Source organism: Syngnathus typhle, linkage group LG11, assembly GCF_033458585.1.
Source record: "Syngnathus typhle isolate RoL2023-S1 ecotype Sweden linkage group LG11, RoL_Styp_1.0, whole genome shotgun sequence".
In the NCBI taxonomy this organism is placed as follows: Eukaryota; Metazoa; Chordata; class Actinopteri; order Syngnathiformes; family Syngnathidae; genus Syngnathus; species Syngnathus typhle.
The window spans coordinates 5,093,034-5,118,213 of record NC_083748.1 but is presented as its reverse complement, the minus strand read 5'-3'; the positions used below and the strand labels follow the sequence as shown (position 1 = coordinate 5,118,213).

General features: G+C 40.6%; 1 protein-coding gene across 1 annotated transcript; it reads right to left on the bottom strand.

The window, feature by feature from the left end:
* Positions 1–4,892: 4,892 nt before the first annotated feature.
* kcnb1 (potassium voltage-gated channel, Shab-related subfamily, member 1) lies at positions 4,893–24,251 on the bottom strand. The gene is made up of 2 exons (XM_061290714.1): positions 23,673–24,251; positions 4,893–6,800 (listed from the first exon to the last, which is right to left on the bottom strand). Exons 1-2 carry the CDS (start codon positions 24,246–24,248, stop codon positions 4,893–4,895), a joined length of 2,484 nt encoding a protein of 827 aa, XP_061146698.1. The 5' UTR covers positions 24,249–24,251.
* Positions 24,252–25,180: the final 929 nt, after the last annotated feature.

Here is a 25,180-nt window from a genome sequence, read left to right as displayed (position 1 = left end):
CGGAAAGACTGTCTGGCTCTTGTTGTTGTCACTTACGTAAATTCACTGTGAAAAGGTTGAATCATTTTTATTTTTTGTAACTACTGTCTTCTCTCTATTCCATTTGGGATAACTTTAATGGGTTAGTCTAAATATTATGTTTTAATGAGGTTTTATTTGTAACTTGGAAGCTCCAATAATTTTCCAGTGGTGTCGCAACCAGATTATAAAGAGTCATTTGAGGAGAGGAAAAGATTGAAGAAAAACTAAAATAATTTATACTAAGTGGAAAAATTATGTATTGAGCCAGTAAAAATATTTGAATGTTTTCTATTCAAAATTTCAGTCTCCCTGGAGGGACCAAGCTCATTTCTGTAAAGTTCTTTCAAAGAAACACACATGGAACTGCTGGGGGCTTGCAATGAGGAGCGTCTACCGCTAGATGGCGCTATTATTTAGCACAGTGGATGCCGATCTCCAGTGGCACGCTGTGGTAGTGGGCTTTTCCCAGTTTTTACCCCCTGGCCCTCACCTTCTGCTTGTAAAAGCTCTACCATACAAATAATGAGTCAGCTATTCTCAATCAAAATGTAAAGTGATCTGCTTTATTTCATTTGGAGTCATCCGAGGGTGAAACGTCACTTTTCTTAAGAAATAGAAACATCCCGGGGACATGGAGACACAGTTTCTTTTTTTTCCCCCGTACAAGACAATAACATGAATGGCTCCGTGTGAGTCACAAGCAGCCGCAACGCCAAAAAGTTACAACATGCACCGAACGATAGAACAGTTATACAGAAACGACAGCATAGAAAGTCAACAGGTAGAAATGTTTTTGTTTGTTTGTGTGTTTTTTACAAAACAGACCAAGCTGGGGACCTACAAACAACATTGGAGAAGAACTTTCCGAGATTTCTTTTCTCTATTTCCCTGGTGTACTTTACAAAGACTGATGGCTTAGGCAAGATTGGGGTCGGGTCAATTCCGCTGAGAGCTTCAAATGTAGAAAAATATATATTTTGTAATTTGTTCCAGTTGTTTATTGGCCTCACTCCTATAATGCTTTTCTTTTAGCGTGTTCCCCTTCTAAAATTTGACCCTAACCCTCTGATAGAGGGTCTCTAGCTTCCATTTTCTGGGTCAGATTTCTCATGGCAATACTGTAAAAAAACCGAATCCCTCGATGCCACAATCAAACTATTCAGAATGGTAGAAAAAAAACATTCACCATACCGCAGGGAATGCCTTTTGGAACGTTTGGAGAATCTGTGCTCTTCATTTTTTTCCATAAAAGTCACTTGATTGTGTTTTCTGATTTGGGCATTCCTCAGTATTCAAGGTTTGGAGATGCAATGTTTCGAGGCTACGATTGGTGTGTTTAGTTACCAGCATATTTCATGTTTTTCAGTTGCTCATTTATGGCCGAGATATGTTTTCCATACCTAACACTTTAATCATGACTTTACAACCGCATCCGACATAAACTGAGGACAACTTTGTTATATTAGCGTAGAATACAGAAAAGTGTCTTACAAAGTAACTTGGAAAAAAATAATAATCATATAATAGCATCACAGTCTAGGTATCATTTTTTTCCCCACCCAACAATACTGCTGTCATAAATGCACTTAAATGAATAGAAATAAATTAAAATACATATTTTGGGCATCCTTCAATAATCTTCAGGAACGAAAATGTGACCCCCCCCCCAAAAAAAAGACCTGCCTTACCTTATGTCTACATTGTGACACATGTTATTTGAAAACATTCACAGGAAATAGTGCTTAAGATTTTAAGATGTTGGGTACCCTACTCATGTCTGAAAACATGGCCCATCAATAATGCGCATTGTATTTGTCGACGCAATTATCAGCAAACCTCGACTACACTGTTTCCTGTCTAGTCATGAAATATTGATTGTCATCATAGTTGAAATATTTCAGCCAAAATGCTCCCTGACAGCCTTTTTCCATCGAAAGCCCAAATGACACATGGTGACAACTTGTACTGACCTTTAGTCACAGAATAAAATACCTGCCCCGCCCCCATTTTATTGATTGCTATTGATAATGATTTTGCTCATAAAGGGCGATCAGCAGATTATTCCTGACCTAATTATGTGTGACACATCTACGTCAATGAGATTTTTATCTCTCGACAGCAATGACATGTTCGTCATACGTTGGCCTTCAATTTTCTTCATCAAGCTAAATCCAATTAAAGGTCCATTCAGCACTGCTGAGCTGTTGAGAGGACAATGGGACAGAAGTCAATTGGAAACGGTCATTTGTCTCTCTTTTGTACAATTATCACCTCGTCAAATGTTGTTAGAATAATTCATAAGCCTAAAAGAAAAGATACTCTTAGTCAAATATGTTAATTACACTTAGATGTGCGTACAGGATATTTCTTTGTAATCGCTGGACAGCAATTCTTATTTTAAGTATGACTTATGCAAGATATTTTTTTTTACCACATCGTAAGTTAAAAGATACAGTTAACCCTATGAACAACAATTGTTGTTTTTGTTTTCAAATAAAATAGCTAACTGTAAATATTACGTGGCAAAGGATTTTATGACTGACTATCCTTTGAATCGTGAGAAAAATGAGAACCTCCATGTAAAAATCTATAAAAATGACATTTGTCTTTTTTTTGTTTTTCTTCTCCAGCAAATAAATGAACAAATAATTGAAGGCCAAAATGTGTTCAGTGTATGACTAATTTGGGTTTTAGCTGTAAATAATATTGCATTAAAAATCCAACTCCAACACTTAGCAAGGGGGCGAATTAATTTATCGCCACTTAAAACATAATATTGTTTATCCATTCCATTCATTAGCAAACTCTAATGGAATGTATCTTGAATATACAGCATCTTTTTAAAAACAAATACGGCATATTTCTGTGATGTCTTTCGGGTGTGGCCGTACGCACATACGGAATGGAGACTTCCCGTTATGCATACATTCATTTGGGAAATTCTTTTCTATTAAGCGTCACAGTCCGGCGCTCTAACACGCACTCACAGCCCCATTGCAATTCCTTTCACTCTGGCTTCTCTGACAACAATGCAAAACCAGATTTGAAAAAACTCCAAAACACAGGAATGACCATCACATACAGTATGATTGTATAACTAGAAATCCAAATTCCTCATTGTTATGCTTTTCTTTCAAGGTTTTGGTTCTGTCCACATACCCTCACTTAATTCTCTTAAAGGGCATTCAAAGGCTCAACTGAGATGAACAAAGACCATTTTTCCTCCCCATATGAATTAGACATTAAAGTGCATGTATATTCTTCTAATAATGAATACGTATATTCCCTTAAATGTTGCTGTGTGTTGCAAAACAAAACAAAGTCACATATCCGCAATGTGCTACATAGGTCACAAACGTGTCACTAGGCGAGGTCACGGCATCTTTGTGACGACGCCGCGTCCGTGAGTCATAGTTGGTGATTGGTGGCTAAGCCAACGTGTGACTTGCATGCATAACTGCCATTCCTGTGTGCCTTTGTGCATATGTTACATGCAGTCAGACCTTCCCACCCCAATTAAAAGACTCAGCAAGGGTACCTGTCACCATGGCAACCAAGCATTTAGATACTGCATATATTGAAGTTAAGCTGTATGCGTCTTCCGTGGGTGTTTTAGCACTGGTCAATTTCAACTGGTGTGCCGTTTCTTTATATACAGTATGACTTTGTTATATAATACCGAAATTTAAGCACCAAAGCCGCAATGGTTTAATATTACCTCAATTATCAATCAATCAAACCAGTTTCTGATTGCGTTCCTGTTGGACGAAATGAAAATTTGCTACTAAAATCTTAAATTAATTGAAGTGGGAGGTGCTTCAAATTGTTATTATAGAAAATAAAAAAATATTTTGCTGATGACTAAATAATTTTACCCTTTTTTTTTTTTTTCTTCATACTGATATTGAGTGTATACATTCACTGGCTACATTAGACACACTGGCGACATTGGACACAGCGGCACATCTACACGCGTGCCGCAACGTGAAATTGGCGGTTGGATCGAATTGGATTGTGTCCTTAATAAAGTAGCCTGTGGGTGTACATTATGTTTGCTTCTTATATTTGCCCATAAAAAAATTCTCAGTCCAACATTTTCATCCATTATAAATGACACAGAGAGCTGCCCAGCTAATATTAACCATTGGCAAGATATAAGTGTGATCCATCTTCCTCGTGATGTCATGTGACAAAATACCGTGGATGATGAGCTGTAACCTCTCAATATCGAAAGCCTCCGTTCCATGACTCTGATCCTTTTCTCGAGATTACTTGTCACGTATGATTATGACAAAGCAGACTTTCAAATAGCCAATATCTAAGATATTTTATCTTTATATATAAAAAAAAAATCAGATTGGACAATCTTTGACGTGTGTATACATAAATTACCATCGGATCATTCATCAGCAGTCGTCCTCATATTCACACACAATTGCAAATGACTAAGGCCAGGTATGGGAACTGAGGGCATGATGACGTTTATAGGCTTTTAGGTCCTTTCCTGTATCTCCCAGACTATGAAACGAGTTCTTACCGGAGAAGGTAACGATAACCGTCAGCCTCAACAATCGCGCAAAACCCGGTTTGATTTTCTCATAGGATGGCTGGACAGACCTGCTGGCTACATTGGGGTGCTTCTGTGGAATACTACCTCTTGATTGGAATGAATCGAAAGAGGGGCAGTGAAAGTGTTTCTCCCCGAGTATTCGGCCCTCGTGTTCTCCCTGAGCCCATGGCAAGCTCGGGTGATTTGTAAAACATCTCAACTTTGTCACTCTCCATTGTCTGCCTGGCTTGTTGTGTGTTTGGTTTCTCTGTCACAAGCACTCCTGCTCTGGTTTATGGTTTATACTTAACACACTCCGACCTCAGTAGCTTTTGTCCAAAGTATTTTGGCGGCCCCTTTCCCCCTTTTGTCTACGTCCTATTTCTGGACCAACGTGATTCTCGTGGGGAACCCCGCAAATTCCTTCCCGGGGAAAAAGACAGTTTTGTCCAAGCATTTTATGAGCTGCTTCCAAGTGGTTGGTGGCTCTCTGGTAGTTGATGTTGATGCCGCGTTTGGGGCTGGAGCCGATCAGCAGGCAATCCGTGGGGCTGGCGTCGGAGATGTCACGCAGGTGTTCGTCGTCATCCGTGTCGGCGTCAATGTATTTACTTATGGAAGAGTCGTGGAAGGTGAAGACTGCAGGAGCCAGGGTGGCGCTCTCCGGGGACTTTGGTGGGGTCCTGCTGCTGGCTGTGGTGTAGACCGAAACTTCAGGGCTCAACAGAGAGTGGTCGGCCAGGATGGAGCTGTCTGAGAATGCCGATGGTCCGGGATCCATCTCATTCCGACAGCCTCCTTTGGAGAAAAGACTTTTGGAGGCTTTGCCAGAGAATAAGAATCTTCTTGCATTTTCTGAGCATGAGGGTTTAGGAACGGGGATGGGAGTCAACATAGGTGCAGCGGTGCTTTGTTGGCCTGGTTTCGCCAAAGAGTGATGAGGAAAAGCTACAGCTGGATTATATGAGAACCGGTTGCTTTCACCATAGCAAAGGTCCATTGTTGTACCCTGAGGGAAGCGTGGATTCTCCTGAAAGTCTGTAGCACAACTGATGTAGCTGTCAAGACTGGACAAACTTTTCATGTCGCTCACCCCGTCTGTGGTTCCCAGCACTGATTGACCATGATCCTGTATGGCTCCTAGCTCTATCTCGTCCCTTTGTTTTCCAACCCTGGAACCTTTAGCATTGAGGTTTGGTTGTGACTGCGTCTTGGCCATTTGGGTGTACATCTCCTCCAGCTTCTGAACATTTAAGTTTTGGGGGCTGCTGCTTCGGCCCTTGTTCGGAGAGTCCTGGACGTTGAAAGAACGATTGGAGCTCGTTTCCGAAACGGCTCTCTTTGGAGTCCATTTCCAACGGCCCGGTGAGAGGTGGTTATCATGAGGTCTAGCATTCTTTTCCACCACCACATCCATCAGTTCTGCACTACGGGCAAAAGCCTCCTTCAAGTTCATGGAAACAATGCTACCATTTCTCTTTGCCCTCTCAAGGGCCTCTCTACGTTTAAGTGCTTTTTCCTGTCTCTTTTGCTCCTTGTAGAATTCTGAGAAGTTGTTTACAATAATGGGAATAGGGAGCGCTATTACCAGTACTCCTGCTATGCAGCATAAACCCCCGACTATCTTACCAAGTAGAGTTTTCGGGTAGATGTCTCCATAGCCTACGGTGGTCATGGTTATAGTTGCCCACCAGAAAGAAGCTGGAATGCTTTTGAACTTTGTGTCCTCCTCATCCTTCTCGGCGAAGAACACGAGACTGGAGAAGATCATGATACCCATGGCAAGAAAAAGAATAAGTAGGCCCAGCTCATTGTAGCTTCTCCTCAGGGTGAAGCCCAGAGACTGAAGTCCTGTGGAATGACGGGCAAGCTTGAGAATGCGCAGGATTCGCATGATCCGGAATATCTGAACTACACGACGGACGTTCTGAAACTGCAACACGCTCTTGTTAGATTCCGTCAAGAAGATGGTGACGTAGTACGGCAGGATGGCCAGTAGATCGATGACGTTCAAAGGACCCTTGAAGAACTTCCATTTGTTGGGAGAGGAAAGGAAGCGGAGCAGGTACTCCATGGTGAACCATGCAATGCACACCGCTTCCACGTGAGCCAACTTGGGGTTGTCGGTGAAGTGGCCGTACTCATCTGTGTCCTGCAGTTCCGGTAGAGTGTTGAGAGACAAAGCGATGGTGGACAACACGATGAAGAGAATGGAGATGATAGCCAGGATCTGAAAGACAAATTGAAGTAGTTTGATTAACGAGCGATTCATCGAGCGGTGAACAATTTTGAGTATTTTCGAGTGCGGGGAATGTTGCGTTTTCATCAGGGTTCTTTCAAGGTTGTCCTTCAAAATTTCCTTGAGGGGCAAAAAATATCAACAAAACTGTTGACGAATATCTGGCGAATGTTTGCCGAACATTTCTGACCTTGAACTGACTCTAACGTAATTCACTGCCCGTCGGAAGCACTTGCGATTGTTCACCGCTCAGTGGGATAGTAGTTGACTACCTATTAAGTGGACCATTGGATATGAATTAATGGACTGTGTGGCTCACTATTTCTGCCCTATTCTACCATGTTCTGTCCAGTCGCATTGTGTAATGGCCCTGCCACTTATTGTGTCGGAAAAATCCAACTCCTTTAAAACGTTTGATTTATTTTGTTTTCCGGCTAAAATAGGACAAACAATTTCAGTATAAATGTATTTGAATGCTATAACATTATTAATTTCCTCCACCGTGTCCTCTTTTGATCAAATCGCACCGATCAGGCATTGGTAAAACAAATTGCAAGCGCATAAGGCAGGGCTTCCTTTTAAATTGTCTAGAGGAAATGAAGGCTGGGGTTGTGAAGAGGCTGATTGACAGCTCGGGCTTTGACGACAGCCTAATGATTTGTCCACTCCCACGAGCAAAAGGGGTTGCTGCCAAATGGCTAAAGAGGCAACCTTATCTACGGCCAATCAGAGCAGGGGGAAACTGTTGCCATAGCATCGTGGCAGACAGGAATAATGATCCTATCTGTTTATTTGCTCCTCTCTGTGCTCCTCTCTTCCTCCTTTGGAGGAAAATGTTTTAGGTATAAAATGTTGAGGAGTAATTGAGAACCATAATTCATCCACAACTTCCACATCCACTCTAAATATAACCTGTACAACTCAGTTGAGTTTGTCAAAAAATCTTTTAGAGGGAAAATAATAAACATCTGAAATGATGTGTTTGCACAAGTGCGCACACCCTCTTATAATTACAATTTGGCTGTGTTCAGAATGAATCTACCAACTCATGTTAAATGGGACTAAGAACACACCTGCCACCATTTGAAGTGTCTCTAATGATCCCAAATAAAGGTCATCTGTTCTAGTGGGCCTTTTCAGACATTTCTCCTGAGTCTGACTGGTAGGCCTATTTGGAACAGTTTGTAATGTCCTCCACCGTGGATAAGGCCCCTGTTCCTGTTGGGGGGGGAATAGTCTCAAGAGAATGATGCTGCCACCATCATGCTTCACTAGACCTTAGTCAAGGTCGAGGCAATTATGGAACAGTAGTAGTAATCAGAGCTTGCACAAATACTTTAGGCTTCTGCTAGAAAGAAAAAGAAAAAGTCAGAGGAAAGTGAAGGACAAGTGAACTTTAATTAGGGTTAATCAGAAGCACTTTAAAGTTAAAGGTTTTCAAATGATTCAGCTTAATTTCTTAAAAATCACTAAACCTTGGGATATAAGCATGGGGTGTGTAGACTTTTTAGACTGTTTAGTAACAACTTAATGTCGAACCACATTTTGGAGCTGAAATAGTTTAGAACGCCTGCTTTAGAGTGTGCAAGTAAATGTGTCTAATTAAGCACCCTCAAAACTTCCTGGCCCTTTCATTTTGCAAACATCAAGTGCTAATTTTTGGCTGTAAATTAGCCATCCGCGGTATTGACCTTACAGGTGCTAATCGAATTCACCAAGATGCTGCATGCAGCACATTTGTAATGAGCCAGAGAAAACATAGACTCGCGCTCTTAACAAATGCCTATTTTCAAACTGTGGGCAACTTTCACTATTAAAACAAATGGCTGAGGTAATAGGCTAGAGATGCTATAAAAAGGTCACTAATGAGGACACGGTGGCGCCGCTGTGTAAAATGATGGCTATGAAGTCAAGTCCTACTCGGAAATCCTGCACATTTCCCACTGGCCTGAGTCCCTGCGGTGACACGGCCTGCCTGTCGTTATCTTTGCACTCCCTCCTTCCTTCCTGGCAGCTTTATTGTGATTGGCCGCTAATTTCATCAAAGCATTATAAATCAGCCCACTAAAAAGCCAAACACATGCATGTCAAGGAAACAGGGCTGAAGAGAGCAGCAGATAAAATTGCAACCACATCAACCAAATTACTGACTATTTATAGTTTCCCTGATGGACTGACGCTGGAAAAAGAAAGATGCTATAAATGGCTGTGTATTAGTATTTCATGTACTAAATTATATTCAACACTCTAATGTATTTTGGGTGGCTTTGGAAAAAAACAATGGAAAGCAGATATTTATATCCAGAGGAGACAGAGAGAGCAGACGGACAGGAAATCCCATTAGAGACCTGAAACATCACAGCACAGGGTCTCATCTCATGTGGCTCACAAGACACAAAATTACCTTTTTAAGTAAAAGAAGGTGACAAGGTGACCCCGGGCTGCTCCATGAGACGTCCACGTGACCCAAAGGGGATTATTTAACTTACTTTGAAACCTTGCAAAGTCAATTCAGTGATTTGTTTCTAAAGGGATCATTGCTGTAAAGACAACTTCTGTATATACTCATTTGTGGCAAAATAGCTTAAAATGGTTTTCACCATTACGGTTTTCAAGATTTATTTTTTGGGTAAAACGCCTCTTCATGGCAAGAGTGGTTACCCAGCGCAACTGCAACATGGAGTTATCTTGCTAACTTGTTTACTTTTACAGCAGGCTTACTAACACTCCTCTTTCCAGGGTGCCAAATTTACAAGCCATTCTTTTTTTTTTTCAATTTACAGGGACATTTTTGAAAGACTTATTTTTCTCTTCAGTACACACGGTCTCATTATTTGCTGTGTTGATTTGTTTTCAATTTACAGGGCCTTTTTTTTTTTTAAAGACTTTTTCTTTTCAGTCCACATGGTCTCATTGTTATGTGTTATGTTGATTAGTTTGTGAACTCTCGCATATTTGGGGTCATGTACCCTTAAACGTCAATAGGAATCGGAACATTAATACTTAATTCTAACCCACACGCCTTTTGGATCCCGTTGCCCTATTTTCAGCGCCATATGACATACATATGCTGAAATTAACATTTGACACGGCCCATGACACCCTCTTAAACAGGGTGGGTGGGGGTCAGTGTGAATAGTGGGGGTGTGCAGAAAGTGTGTTCTGCTCAGTGCAGAGATGCACCCTGGACTGGTTGCCAGTCACTGCACAAATAGAAAACAAACATTTCCATTTTGATTTACACCTATGGACCATTTACAGTCGTCAATTAACTGTGGGACACGTGCCAAACTAGCTAGTTCACCGTGGTGCCCCTTTCCGATTTAGCCTCTGAAACAAAAATCAATTGTGTTTTTTTTTTTCCACAGAGAATACCAAATAGTGTGTTGTCGGGTTCCTTCATCTAACAGAGCTAACATTTGCATTCAACCGGCAAGCCAAACTCGGCTTTGAGAGTCTTTGCGCGTTTGGCTGAGAATGTTCCGCTAATATTTGCTGACTTCCTCTGGTTTGCTATTTGCTGGCAGCTTTAATGGCTTTATAGCTGGCTTTTTTCTTCAAGGCTGCTGTTCTGGGAGGACTGAGGATAGGAGTGTTCTCTCTGACACGAATAATTCCATTGTTTGAAGGGATTGAACGCACTGCTTGTTTGCTGTCAAATATTCCTGTTTCAATAAATCTGAATTGAGGTAGAACATTCTCTTCAGTTTCGAGTTGTTTGCTTACCTTATTTAGCAATATTAGCAGGCCACATCATGAGATCCAGAGCAGTACATGAACAGACGGTAAAGATGGGGAATCTGATTACTGAATGAGTCATGGATTAAACAGAGATTTTAGCTCTCAATTTTATACCCACACTATAGTAACTGAAGGCGATTGTGTTACATCTTTTTATTGCTTCTCTGCTCCCTTTTTTCATTATCAGTTGAATTTCCTCAAAATGTGTTTTGTACTTACCCAATAAGAAATGATGTTGCTAACCTGTTATAAGACATTGTTGGGATAGCTTAGTATCCACGATTATTAGCCTCGGAAATGATTGCAGATATATATATTTTTTTTGTGGCCTGCACTTGCACTTTTCAATGGTCTGGTTCCATCTAAAAAATGGCCTCACCTTGTATTGCCAGCCAGGAACATTTTTAAGTGAAATTTCTCCTTCCATTTGTAGGTTAACATAGTAAAGAAACAAACAAACATCAAAACTAAAACAGTCATAGAACATTTTTTGTTCTGCGGCCATGTAGGTTGGTTTGTGGTTCCTGCTCAAGATTATTGAAATTCATAAGCACCAGTCCAGGGGGTATTGTGTCTGGCTAAAGAACTGAGCCTTCAGCTCGCTCTGTGAATGCCAACTTTTGGATCCAAGCTGTTGCTGCATCATATTTATCTTTTCTCTGATCGTGGTAGCTCGTGCTAGCTTTTGCTCGCTCATGCGAGCTCATTTTAGCACCAAATGGAATTGCAAATGTGAAAAAAATTGCAATCCAAAAAGTGAATAGAGATTGGATGGATGGACGTAGGCATTATATAATATCAATTGTGATAAGAGAAGCTTCACAAGAAAAGTAATGACCATAATTATGTATTACCATAAAAATATTACCGTAATTTTCGGACTATAGGTCGCGTTTTTTTTCATAGTTTGGGTGGGGGGGCGACTTATACTCAGGAGCGACTTATATACATCTTTTTTTTATTTTTTCACTTCTTTGGGCATTTTATGGCTGGTGCGACTTATAGTCCGAAAATTGCGGTAATACATAAAAATATTAATACATACTAGTTTGATTTTTTTTTTTTTTTATGTATTTGTGATGTGCATGATAGAAACACAAGGTCACAAAAATATTATCAGCTAAATTACAATTCCGAAACAACCTTTGGATCTTCCTCCGTACAGTAATTCATAAATAAAAATATTTCAAATCAACCAGGGTGTGCTACCCTTCTGACTTCATCCAAAAAGAAGCTCTTCTTCTTTTCCTACGTGTGTGTGTGAGCCACTGACACAATTCCGGCTACATCACTCGAGTGAGTCCCAGCGCTCTGACTTTCCCTTATTAGTAAGCATCATGAGGAACACCGTGCTCCGTGTGGAATCTCCTGTTCCCGCCATTCCCACTGGAAGCAACTGATGTAGCTCGGAAAACACGCTGGGGCTACGAGCCAAACGCCGTGAACCTAAACTGCTGCGAGGCAGGCGGATCCATTTCCCCCAATCCCTCACCAACTCTCTCCCCCCCTTCATCTCCTTTCAGAGGCGAGGCCAAAGAGATGCCACGTAAACCCTCTGGCAGCCCAGGCTGGGTTATATATCGCCATGACAACACTCTTGAAGCTCGATAGGAGGCGGCTACGTGGACCCGCCTGCAAGTCTGACACCGTCTTGCAGACGCTTCCTCCCCTGCTTCTCTTCTGCTCCTGATTTTCACCGTTTGTGACTCCACCCCATCTTTTAACTGTCTTACCTCTCACTTCCATCAATATTCCACATGGCTCTGTGGCTGTCATTGTTTTAAGTGTCGCAGTTCACACCGTGCAAAGTCCATAAATGTCCCCATCTGTTATTTGATGTGCTGGCGGGCATCCTCCGCTGCAGATGTTTTCCCCGTACGCCGCGCCACACGTTCATAGCGCCGGCGGCGGTGATAAACAACAATAAAGTCGTAATGTGAGCGTTGAATAACGAAATAATTCACACCCCGGATTCAGAATATAGAAGGGCTCTGCCTCTGAGCCTGTGAAAGAGATGGCGTTTCCATGGAGACGGGAGGAGGAGACTTGAGCAGCAGAAGCCAGTTTATCTTTGTCTCGCACGTCTTTTACTCCATAATTATGTACAGTAGTATCAAACATGTAGATTGAAAGCGGTGGCCTACGGGGCACATATCATCCTCAAGCCTACCGCTGCTTGTTTTGCTTTCTTTTAAAGATGGGCAGATCTTCCTGCACAAGTCTTGATATAGCATCAAAATATAAAAAAGCAAATAATAAGTTTGAAGCTGTTAGAACATCTTAAACAAAACTATTCTTACATTTTAGGGCTTTAAGGCTTGCATTAAAGGTTTACAATTTCATGTTGATCCAATGAGGATTTCTTTAAGCCTTTAAGATGGTTTTCGCTCCACAGGTTAATAATTTTGGCTAGGAGTGTGTTAGTTATCTGCTGTATTTCCCATTTGTTCTTTGTGGAGGAGGAACCTTTTACTGGAAAGAACCAAATGTTGGTGTTTCTCTTCTTAAAGGTAATAATCTTGCATTTAGATATATTGACTCCTTAAATTTGATTTCTTAGCTAGTTTTAAAGCACTTTACTGTCACCCACAGGACTGGAGTGAAAGTTTCAAAGACGAAATGGGGAAAAATTCGGAACATTTTGGACGGTCAAGCTACACGCTGGAAATAAACTTCAGGTATTTTGGTTGAATTTTTACAAATGCATGCTGGACTATTTTACTATATTCAATACTACAGACAATAAACTATGCTAATGGCTTAATGAATAAATTCGAACAGTGATAATAATATAACATATAACAACATAATAATAATAATAATATAAACATATAACCTTTTAAAAGCAAAAAAAAGAAAAAAAAACAGCCTTAGCCAAAATCTACTCTCATTTTGTTTGTCCTTTTCCTCACCTAGCCCCTTTGGTGCGTTTTGAGGTCACAAAAGAAAAAAACTTGCAGTCATCGTCCAAAAGCTATTTTCAGTGGGGAACTCTCGACAAACTCGTATAGTGCTTGCATACACAAAAATATTGTGCAACCCCGTTTAAGTAAATGCAGCCAGGAAATCTATGCTTACAGCATCCATCTCCTGAATGAATACCACTTCATTTCCTCTCCTCCTTTATTATTCATGATTAGATGAAGAAGAGAATCCAGACTCAGCATCTAAATTTAAAACTGGGCTGCTCCACGGTGGTCTTAAAAATAGAAACACAATATAGGGGAGGCAAACCGTAGGAGCACTCGCTGGGTGTTGTATATGTCTGACTTTTTGCCTTAGCATGGACGCTAAAGGCTAACACAAAATGAAAGGAGTCCTGGCTGGTCCACCAAAAAGTCGGTGAACTGTGGTCTCTATGGCAATTAGACGTACGATTCAAATAATTCAAATGAATTTTAAATTAAATGATGACTACGTTTGGTTCTTTTAATACAAAAAAAAAAGCAGCATATTCTCCATAGACACAGCTGAAAGGAAATGCAGAAAAATATAATACTCCTAACCCTTTCGACACATACATTCGTGCACATGCACGTACAGACAGCCAACAATGACGCCTGAATAGGCAGCTTTAAGTGTCGGCGTCACACGGTTGACAGTTGCCATGGCGACCCTGAACTTTTCAACACGTTACGAAAGCAGCCAAATAAAAGAGAGAAGTGGTGAGGGAACAAAGGCATTCGAAAGGAGAATAAGCAAGATGTGCGTGCTGCATTTTTTATTCACTCCCGACTGAGAATATTCCAGAAGTCAACCGCGTGCTTGGCCCACATACTCAATGCAACTGTGTATTTGTTGAGCTCAAAGGTCAGGGGTTGGTCATGCTCAAGGGCTGTTGAGGACATGGAGACAGATCCTCTGACTTGTTTAAATCCCATATTGTATAATCACATGCATGCATGCGGGATTTGTCTTCTAAATATGATCTTTGTTGTGCTCCCGGATCTGTGTGAACAAAAGATGTGGCTTTCAATCTAAAGGGGTTAGTCAAGCTCATTATGTCAAGCGTATTATGTTCTCTTATTTTAACAACTAATCATTCATGACAAAGAGAAGCCGGCATTTGGCATTTTAAATAGCAATTTTAATTTACCCAACAAAGGCTGTGCCATTTTAGAAAACCCAGCTTGTACGGGTTGATGCACTTGAAGGCACCAAACATCATGTTCCATAGACTAATGCTAATAATTGCATCCTCACTAAATCATGAGATTTATGCGTGAATTATATAACATACAAGGGGGGAAAAAAGAGCAATTAGTATTGTTTGAGACGAGAGGCAGAACTACAAGTGTATATTGGAAAAATAAATGGCGTAATATTTATATTCAGTATTCTGCATGTATGCTTCAAAGGATTTCAATCACAGTAAAACAGAATAATGCAGGTTAACGGTAGTCATTTTAAATCACAGCCGTATACTTGGGTGAGCGTTTCAAAAATCTCATTTCTGAAGTCTCCTTATTAGTTCTTATAAAATAGAATATGTTAGAATGATGATGAAAAAAATATTTTATTATTTTTGTAGGCATGTTTTGGGGGGCTGGAACCAATTAATGGCATTTCTTTTCATTCCAATGGTGAAAGAGGATTTAGGATTTGAGTGGACTTGAGTTGAATGGTTTGAGTAAGCGAGGTCACGGAAAGCAAACCGTAATTCAAGGCATTGAATCTCAATTTGTAATAAACACCTTGGTAATACACATGCGAAAGAAGTATAGTGGAACAATGCACTTGCTTAGAGTGGGTGGTTGCTAGCTTGCCAGACGCAATTATAGCCAGAATGATCCCTTTACATGCATTTTGACATATTTGTACTAGCATTGAATTGATGCGGCGCAGTGTAGAGTCCGGGTCATGTGCCCATCAAGGTGAGAGGCTTACCAGCTCGCCAGTTCAAGAGCTCTCCCCGCTTTCACAATCAGGCCAGGGATTGATGAATGTTTCTCCCTCGCCTTCGTGGATTCTATTTCTGCCTATGGCCTTGAGACTCTGCTCTCCTCAAAGTCATTTATTCACCTTTCCATCCCAAAGTGCCGAGTTGAGAGAAATGGGGCCTTGTCGCAGAACGGACGGATCTGCCCGGGAGACTTGGGAGTTGTGATTTATAAAAGCTTTTATTCCGAGCACACATCCACGCCAGTGTGAGGTTAGGTTTGTCAAAGTGACGGCGACATGGCCTTTCTGCAGACGGGGGCCTTCAGGTCACTCCTATGTGTGAGTTTATTTCGCGGATTTTTAGTAGCGGAAAATATGTCTGAGGAGCTCACAATCATCACAGATAATACAGTAATTGTGTGATAATCGATTAATCGTCAATCAATGACAGGAAATAAATGAATGGATAAATAAAAGAATGAAGCAGTCAAGTGTCACCTGGACATGCTGTTCTTAGACGAAGATGACAAATATCAACTTTCAAGCGCAGTCTCTGTGCACTGTGTCCCCGTGGATCCCTTCCAAATGAGTTCACAGACTCAAGTGCTTATTTGCTACTTCACTGACCAGTGTGCAGTGTTTGGCAGAGGGACTTAATATTGCTTTTGTCTCTGCAAGTACAGCTGGGCTAGTAAATTTAACTTATTTGCATTATAATAATAGGAGAAGGATTACTACACGCTTGGAAGGGGCCTTAAAGCGTACATAATCATTTTTCTATTGTATAGCTTTATAAACAGAATTAGTGTCTCGGCACTAATTCTGCAGAGTGAAAATAACACGAACGAAGGGGAGAAAATGATCACATATGTTTTGGGGACTTAAGATCATTCAGGCAGGAAGAATTATTTGGGATGCGCTGAAAAGAAGGATAATAATTTAACTTAAAAAAATGTTACATGATTTTATTCCTATTGTAAATTTCTGTTATTCTTGTGAAATCATATATTTGAATCAAATCTTATTTGAATTGATTGTATTTCAACTTTATTCACAATGTATATTTGTCATAACACAATAGTGTCACTGAGCAATGGCATTCTTACTTTGCTAGTTTCCCTCCACCTTTCCAAAGAATGTCAAATGGTTTTAAAAGGAGCAAATTTAAATAAGATACTGAAGGAAAACAATGTTCATTGTGAGGCTTTCCCTTGATAGCAGCCGCATTATTATTTCACAATGTGACTTGTGAAAGACTTGTTCGGCTCCAAAATCGCAATCCCACAATGCATTTTAATATTAAGAAGAGGAAGGATACAAATAATTCATAACAACTTGCAAGATATTTTGGTACACAAGCAAGTCTGGATGCGGTTTTGCCCAAGTCTTGAATCCGCTTAATATTGTGAAGTTGAACCAGCTCGAGTCAGACGTTTCCTTTCTCGCGTTTACAATCTGCAACTGGGCTTCTGTGTTGTCTCAATGCTTCTTGGCATTTTTATCATGTGCGTGTGAGTGCTCCCCTACCGGCTTCCCCATTTGTGAGCCACATTGACGTTCTTCCCGATTTTGTCTCCCTGCTGCGCTCCAAATTGAATCAGCAGAGGAGCTGTCGAGCTGTCTGGTGACAATGTACAATTCTTGGCCACCTCCAGTCCAACGAAGGCGCTACTTATTTTCATTTGAAGCATGTTTTCTGGAGATGTGTCGACATCTGCTCTACAAAACCAAGGTTTCTGAAGCTTTTTTCAAGAAATTAAATTTGGAAGGCAACAGTGGCCATTTTATTTTAATCACTAAATAATTTGTTAATAATTAAGCTACATTAATTATACAGGAGTTAAAAATAAGTTATTTATTGTCACTACATTATAAAATGGATATGGAATGGCAAAAACACATTTTGTAAAAGTGAGGATGAGTAGATCAAAGGATGATAAAGGTACAAATATTTACTTTTACTATTACTTTTTTAAAATGGTTATTAATTAAAATTTAATTAATTATAATTTAAATGAACTGTGAGGATGATGGCTGGATGGATGGACAGGCGGATGAGACGTCTAATTATTATTTTAACTCAACTACAAATGACTTGGCCCATGTGTCTGTTTTAAAAATCCAATTTAGCCCCAATGCACAAAGCTTCGCCCACCCGTGCTCTAACGCAATTGTGCAGTCGTGAATCGTAGCTAGGCTGCAAAGCCTGGCGAGCTCAGCTGACAAAAGCCTCAGCGATCCACTACAAAATGCATGACATGACTCTCACTAAAACTCACTAGACTTCCCTGCTGCACACCGCACATTAACAGCGGATGAGAATGTGAACATGTCAGGAGGCGAAACACTGTCAGACATTCCCCCGAGCCTCGGCTCTATTCTCCATGTAGTTTCCGTATGAAACTGTATGATAACGACATGTCAAGAAAACTACCCCCTCAACTTAAATGGGAGCAAACACTCTGGTAGTGCATGTACATATAAAAAAAAAGAATTGAACAACCAAAAAATTTTAAATAATAGCCAGTCTGGACAAGTACTGCAGTTCACTTCATCTTATAATATTTGTTTTATTGGGAGAAGTTCAGTTATTTTATTTGTCTTTATTTATGACATTGTCATGACCTAGCTGTCAATTCCTAAGTAGCCCTGCTTTACAGTAAGCCGTTACTCATAAATGCTCCATTCAGACACATCCGCTGCATCAACAGTTTTAAAAGAGGAACTTCAACCAGCAGCCACAAAGTGTTTACTACGAAACTGAAGTCACACTAATCACCTTTAATGAGGTTTTGTGAGCCAGCCACTCATTCAATGAAACCTCCCTATTCTCTTCTTATGTAACGTTATGGATTGTTGACACTCACGCAGTGCATACCACCTCACACAGGCGCAGGCGCAGGCACAGGCACACTCTTCATTAGGCACACCTGCACAACCTAATGGGATCCAATACAAGAGCACACATTAACTATTCTGCCTTTGCAAAAACAATAATGCTCCAATTAACTGAGACCTATTTGTTAGGTTATGGGGCATTACCTTTATGTTTTTAAATATCTGCTTTACTGGAGCTGAAGTAGAGACAGTCACAGTGCATTTCTGTCAAAAAAAAACAAAAAAAAAACTTTTTGGCTGTCACGTGCCTTTGGCTGACAGGAAGCAAGATAAGGATGGATGCCATTGATTCGATAGACAAATCCTCAGTCTGTTCACATTATTGAATACAGTGGAGAATAGTCATTCTTATTTTAATCCGTTTTTCTACCGTAATCATACAGTAGCGCAGTGCCGGCTAGTGTGCACTATGTAAATAAATGTAGGCGTGTGTTAGTGTGGCAATAAAATCGGTCAAAGGTTAAAGCCACAGCTCAATAGCTGGGTCGTTCCCTGTCCGCCAATCTATAACCTGAGCTGACCTGTTAATATACTCTTTTGAGCTAACCTTATTTATTTTTGTTTGATTAAAGCATCACAGTTGCCTAGTGTTTAGCACATCTGGCTCACAGTGGAGAGGTCCTAGGTTTGAATCTCATCTGGGAGAGAAAATGGATGGTTGCGGTACATGTTGTGAACCATAGCTTAAAAAGAAAAAAAAGGGATTTCCCATACCTACAACTGTGACGCATCAGGGACACTTTCTTACTTCTATCTTAGATGGTCTCACAAAAAAAAACATTTGGCAAAGAGGTTTGAATTATTCACAAGGTGCGCCCTGAAATGTAGGACGACATCGTTGTTTGGAGAACAACAATGTTCGCGCCGTCCTTCAATGAAATATGTACGATTCAAAATCCGACTTTGTTTTATGCCATAAAGTCATCCATATTATGCCATAAAATATAGCCCGATTTAGAATCGTACATATTTCATTAGAGGAGGACAGGGTGTAAATCAATCAAATTTGTCACAAGTACCCGGCACTTGTATGGGTAGTACAGTCCATAAATCAACGAGCCTGAATTTTAAATCATTAAAGTTAAAACAACAATATTTGATAATAAGGCCTCAAAAGAACATCCTGTAAATCAAAGTCATACTGTCTATATACGAGAATTTCTTCTTGCCAGGACACTTCTAAAATTGCTATTCATACAAAAATAAAAAACTTAATATTGAAGTGAAGCCATCTCAGCTTCCCCCAGACAATAAGATCCCTCTAAATTGAAAGAAAATGTTGAACAAACGTTTATCAGATGGCGATCTTTGGCCGCTGTTTTTGTTTGTCAGGAAACACCTGGCGAATTGATGATCCGGCCCTTGAATCCGGACGCAATTTTGAGTTCATGCGGCCTCTTATACGACATCATCATCCATCTGAGTGGCTGCGCCTTCCGAGCTGTCAGGCGCCCTGATGGATCCCGCTCAGCTCTGATTGCGCTGCAGACTGATTTATGAGCAGGAATATAGCTGCGCCACCTTTCTGTGTCATCTTAAGTGTGACTTGAGTGGGGCGTAATTGGAATTTGTCACCTCCCATCTGATGCACAATGCGGACTGACAGCCACGTTCGCCATCTCACCTCTCCACTGACTACAGAGGAAATTGTGTATGTTGCAGACCTGGGCATCATCATATTGGGGATATATATTATGTATATTAGAAACGAAATGATAATAGTAATTCATCTAGAAAAAAAAAAAAATCATAAATTTGACCCTTGGTTTGTACAACGTCAATGAAGAGAATGAAATCTTTTTTAAGAGTGAAAATAAAAACAAAATAGGAAATCACTAAGCATACTTGCAGTCTCTATTCCAGGAATTTTATGCAGTTCCTAAATAATAACTAAACTAGCCATTTATGAGCCTCACGTGCTATGATGTAAAATAATATATCACACAGTAAAGTTTGTTGCATTAGTGATGAGCAAATGAAGCTTCAAATTTACTTCATGAACCAGTTGTTTCACGCCTCTAGATGGCACTGTTGGTTTAAAAAAAGGGGATTAAGAAAATGGCAAGTCATTGCACTGGCCAATGTTAACTAGAGAATGCCATTGAGAGAAGTCCAAAATACGATATTTATGAAACAAACGTGTGATGTGTTACGACCAGGTGGTTAAAACATTTTTAAAAAAAATTGTATCTTAGTGCCAGCATGAATGTTCTCATCATGCTCAGACACAAAATACTATTTGATGGTAGCACGAATGTGATTTGAGCAGGGGACAGATGACAGTGTGCCTTTTAAAGAATGTAAACACAGAGCTTCAGATTGGGCCTCCTAGAGAATAATTAATGTGACATTTCCCTGACATTTAGTAGACGGAGGTATACAAGAGGAAGCAAAGGGAGAAGGAACAAAGCTTACCCCCCCCCCCCCCCATCTTGAAAATATTTGGTTTTAGTTATACTGCACTTCTTGCTAGGTCCGGATATTAGACAATGGTATTCCCGTTTGTTGCTAGGCAACCTTTTGTTTAGTGCAAGTATCCGCCACCTATTCCCCATGCGTTTATGGCCTGTTACCATCATTGATCCTTGCTGAGAAACCACCGTTGGGATTTTTGGTGGTGCTATGATGATTTTGATTACTTTATGTGAGTGACAGTTTGATGCAGCTCTTTTCCACAGCACAATAACAAGCATGTTGTTAAACCATTACAGTTTACTCAATCAAATCCGAGCGTTATTATCTTTTGAAAAGGCCAAATCCTCTGTGCAAGCGCTTGCAACGTTTTCGTAGATGGAGTGTGAGCTAATTGGAAATTGATTCAGCATCGCAGTTCTTTACCTCAATTGATGCGAGTCTTAATGCGTCTACTTATCACCGGGCGGAGTATTGATCGAAGCAGTTGGATTCAATGAGGACAATATGCACGTGCGCGTTGGAACATTGTCCTCCGTCGGTATCGGGAGGCCGTAATGGAACGAGCCACCGCGGAGTTTCAACTCACGGGCGATCGTCTCCTTTTTTGTAGATGACGTTACTTTTTTGGCTGTAACACAATAAACATTGATTTTTCTTTTCTTTGCATCGCTTTTATTCACATGATGAAGAAGAAGCCTCTTTGCTGATGGATTCAAAAGGCTCATTTTGATAGGCTTTTTTATTTTTTATTTTTTTAGAAGTGCTGACCATTTTTAGAGCCTGTTGCCACGTCTTCTCCAATACGCTAGATGTTTAAAGCAAAGCAAGTTAACATTTTCAATATTTAATATGTCAAATTCATTCTGGGAGAAGGGCTATCCAACGCCACTCGTCAAATACTGTTATTTTAACCTACATTTGAAAAGAGAAATTTGTACTTTCAAACAGCATAACTTCTACTTAATAAAGTGAACATCATCTCCACTTTTTTTTTTTTTATGTGAAAAGAACTGTCTGACATGTTATTTAGCACACGCGTGCAGTCGAGTGAGAATCTTGACATAATGCTTGGAGGTGTTGACCAAAATTGTGGGCTTTACATGGTTACTCAAGCAGCAAAAGCAATCACTATTTATAATTACCTGATTTTTTTTCCTAACAGCAGCAAAAATATGATCAAACATCATTCTTCTAAAGCATACAACAAGAGTCGACTATTTCTGATATACAGAGTCTATTTTGATTCACAAGACAAAAATACTCTGTGATTGACACGATTAGAAAATAATAAATCCGACAATATGTTTATTTTGTTGGTTGTAATGTACAGAGGTGCTCTCCATTATGTGTGTGTGCTTCTTCTCTTTCTAGAGCAGGGGTCAGCAACACGGTGCCCCCAAGGACCACATGAGTAGCCTGCAGGCCTGTTCTAGAAATAGCTCACAAGTGGTGCAACATTGTAGAAGAGATGATTAAAAAATAATAATAATCTGAGATTTACTGAACTATTGATATTTCTTTCCTACCTATTTACATCATTGTGAAAAATCATGAACATGATGAGCGGCTTCACAAAGATGGATACAAATAATTAATAATAAGAAATTATTATTTATTTATTTAACTGGTGGTGAAAGGGTAATTTACTAAGTATATATTTAACTCAAGCTTCAACGTGAAATTCAACCTTCATTGTTTCATCCAGACTCATGTACACTTGCTGAGGGTTTATTGCCATGGTTACAACCCTAACATGATGAAGGTGGAATTGAACAGCGGCCTCTTGTTCGGCACAGTCTTGTATTTTGACACAAATATAAACTGCTCTTTATAAGAGCAACAACCTTTAATTAGGTGAGGAACATACCACCTCACACTATAATCATACAGAGACCCTCTCTTGAGTTTACATATATATTCTCACGCAGATCAATTTGTATTTGTTCTACCAATTTTAGCCATTTTGCCAAAGTCAGGAAAGATGACAAGCTTGTTTAGCTCATCTAGAACATACCATTTTAGTCATATAATAGTGGAAGAGTGACAGAAGACAGCCAATCACACAATAAATTATATTTATTGATTGATTGATTGAGTTATGTATTTATTTATTTATTTATTTATTGGATTACTTACGTATCTACGCAGAGTTGAGTTTCTCGGGTGCTTGCTCACCCATCCATCAAGTGTGCAATTTATCAACTCATCAGCTTATTCTTGAAAGTGTGTCAGGAAGAGACCCATTCTTCACTCCTGCCCCAAATACCCCCCCCTCACCCTATTTTCATTCACACATACCAAGATTCTCCTCCAATGAAATGATCAGTTAAGCTAGGTCAAGATCCAGAGCCACTTTTAAGCATCACCTGACTAGGCTGTCTGAAACACCGCCATGCAGAGAGTCACTATCATGAACAATCCCCTTTTATGTGTTAAGTAATGAATATTCAAACTCAAATGGCAAGCTACATATAGAGAAAGACTATACAACAACATTCACAGACACATTTTCTCACTACTCTGTCAAAAATACATTACTGTAGCATTATTTGCATGCAGGCACAACACCGCACAACATACTGTGAGCAGCACTTCCATTTCCAGGCAAGTGGAAAAAGATTATTCTGCATGAATAAAAAGTGTTATATTTAAGAGAAAAATATGTTTCATCCAAGATTGTGTTTTGTGTTTCTGATTCAACTAAAACATATTTTCATTAAATTGCGAGACATAATAACGTTATAAAATATCGGTACTTGGTATCGGCGCGTACGCAAATGTGCTGTTTGCTACCACACAAGCGCCACCTTGAGGAGCCATGATGTATTGACTCAAGGAGATCAATGGAAGTGCCTAGATCATTGATAAACAACTGTATCACAAAAAGACGTTGCAGTGTTGGTGTTTAATCGCACTCAGGATAATTACCTTTGCAGCAACAGACGAGCTGGGCTTCTCCAGCAGGTCCCACAGTTTCTTGCGTTTCTCCGCACAGCACGTGTTGTCGAATTCTTCCCCCTCTCGGTCCTTTATATTATCCGCTTCCCTTTTCAGCTCCTCGTTCATCTGCTCCTTCTTCTGGTGGTACCTGGCCTGGCAACAGGACTCCAGGTAGATCTCGTCGATGCCCCAGTAGTCGAGTTCTTGACTGAAGGACAGGGCGCACATCTCCTCCATCATGTGCAGCTTCCCCGTGCGGTAGAAGTTGAGGATGGACGTGAAGGCGCCCGGGTGGCGGTCGAAGAAGAACTCGTTCTCGTCCGGGTTGTAGTCATCGCACACTTCCATCAGAGACTCGTGACTGCTGCAATCTTGCAGCTTGCCCAGACGCGTCCGCGGGAGCCTGTCCAGCGTTCGCCACAGGACCTCGTGCGGGAGGCCGCCCACGTTGAGGCGGACCCTCCTGAAGCATGACTTGCTACGGACGATGTCCACCGGCTCGGGTGGAAGCGACGTCGTGGACTGCGAGCCGGCCTTGTGGAACTCTGCCAAGGACTTTTCCATGATGACCTCACAACTGGGAAGCGGGTAAGCACCCACGACTATGGAGTTCTCTTGCTTCTATTTTCTGGCATTATTGTCTCTAAAAGGAAAACAAAAACGGTTCATTCAAAATACTGCATAAAATACTGCATCCTCCCTCTGCTTATCAGTAAAAGCAAAAGGTAAGCAGAGCTGCATAGTTTGATCAGGCCTCCTGCATCCCGAATTATGTGATCACCAAACGTTGACCAATATGCTCCAACCTAGTGTCAGTCCTTGCCCTCTTTTTTTTCCCGTGTACACAGCTTTAGAATGGTACTGGGAAAAAAAAAAAAAAACTCATTATCCCATGACGTTCTACGCCACTGCAAAACAAACACATTGTTAAATTAGTGTCACTGTGAGTGTTATTATCTTTATAAGAATAGAATTACTGACGCAGCTCTTATAATGAAAGTCGTTATATTGCCCAGGCGCACACACAGAATGTCACCTTGGTTAAATCAAACTTCCTGACCAATCCTACATCAATTTGATGCCCCTTCAAAACTCAACCCGTGGGGAGCAATATCCGCAATGAATCTGCTCAATGTGCTGCGTGCATAACAGCCCTGGAGGCGAAAACGGCTTCATCTTTCTTGATGTTTCCTCTTTGTTTGTGAGCCCGTGGATCGTTGTCACGCGGCGTGGGTGGGGACGCAGAGCGGAGCTGTCCAGTGCTGAAACTCCCCCCAATCCGTTTTTTCCATTACAAATACACGCATCTTTCTTTACGTTGATTTTGTTTGTTTCCCTCGAGCGCTGATTCTTTGGAGGCCGGGCGTGCTTTGCATTTCAATGCCGGTTTTTTATGTTTTGATTTGTTTCGAGCACGTAAAAAGTGCTAGCGCCTTTGCAAATGCGATCGTCCATCACTGTCACACAAACTTTCACACGTATGGCTGAGGCTCCAA

What these genes read in the sequence shown, in the direction of transcription:
- kcnb1 (XM_061290714.1), bottom strand. Translation starts at nt 24,248, where the DNA reads ATGGAAAAGTCCTTGGCAGAGTTCCACAAGGCCGGCTCGCAGTCCACG. An exon ending in GCTCGTCTGTTGCTGCAAAG is followed by an intron (nt 6,801 to 23,672) that starts GTAATTATCCTG and finishes TTTGTCTTTCAG; the next exon opens with ATCCTGGCTATCATCTCCAT.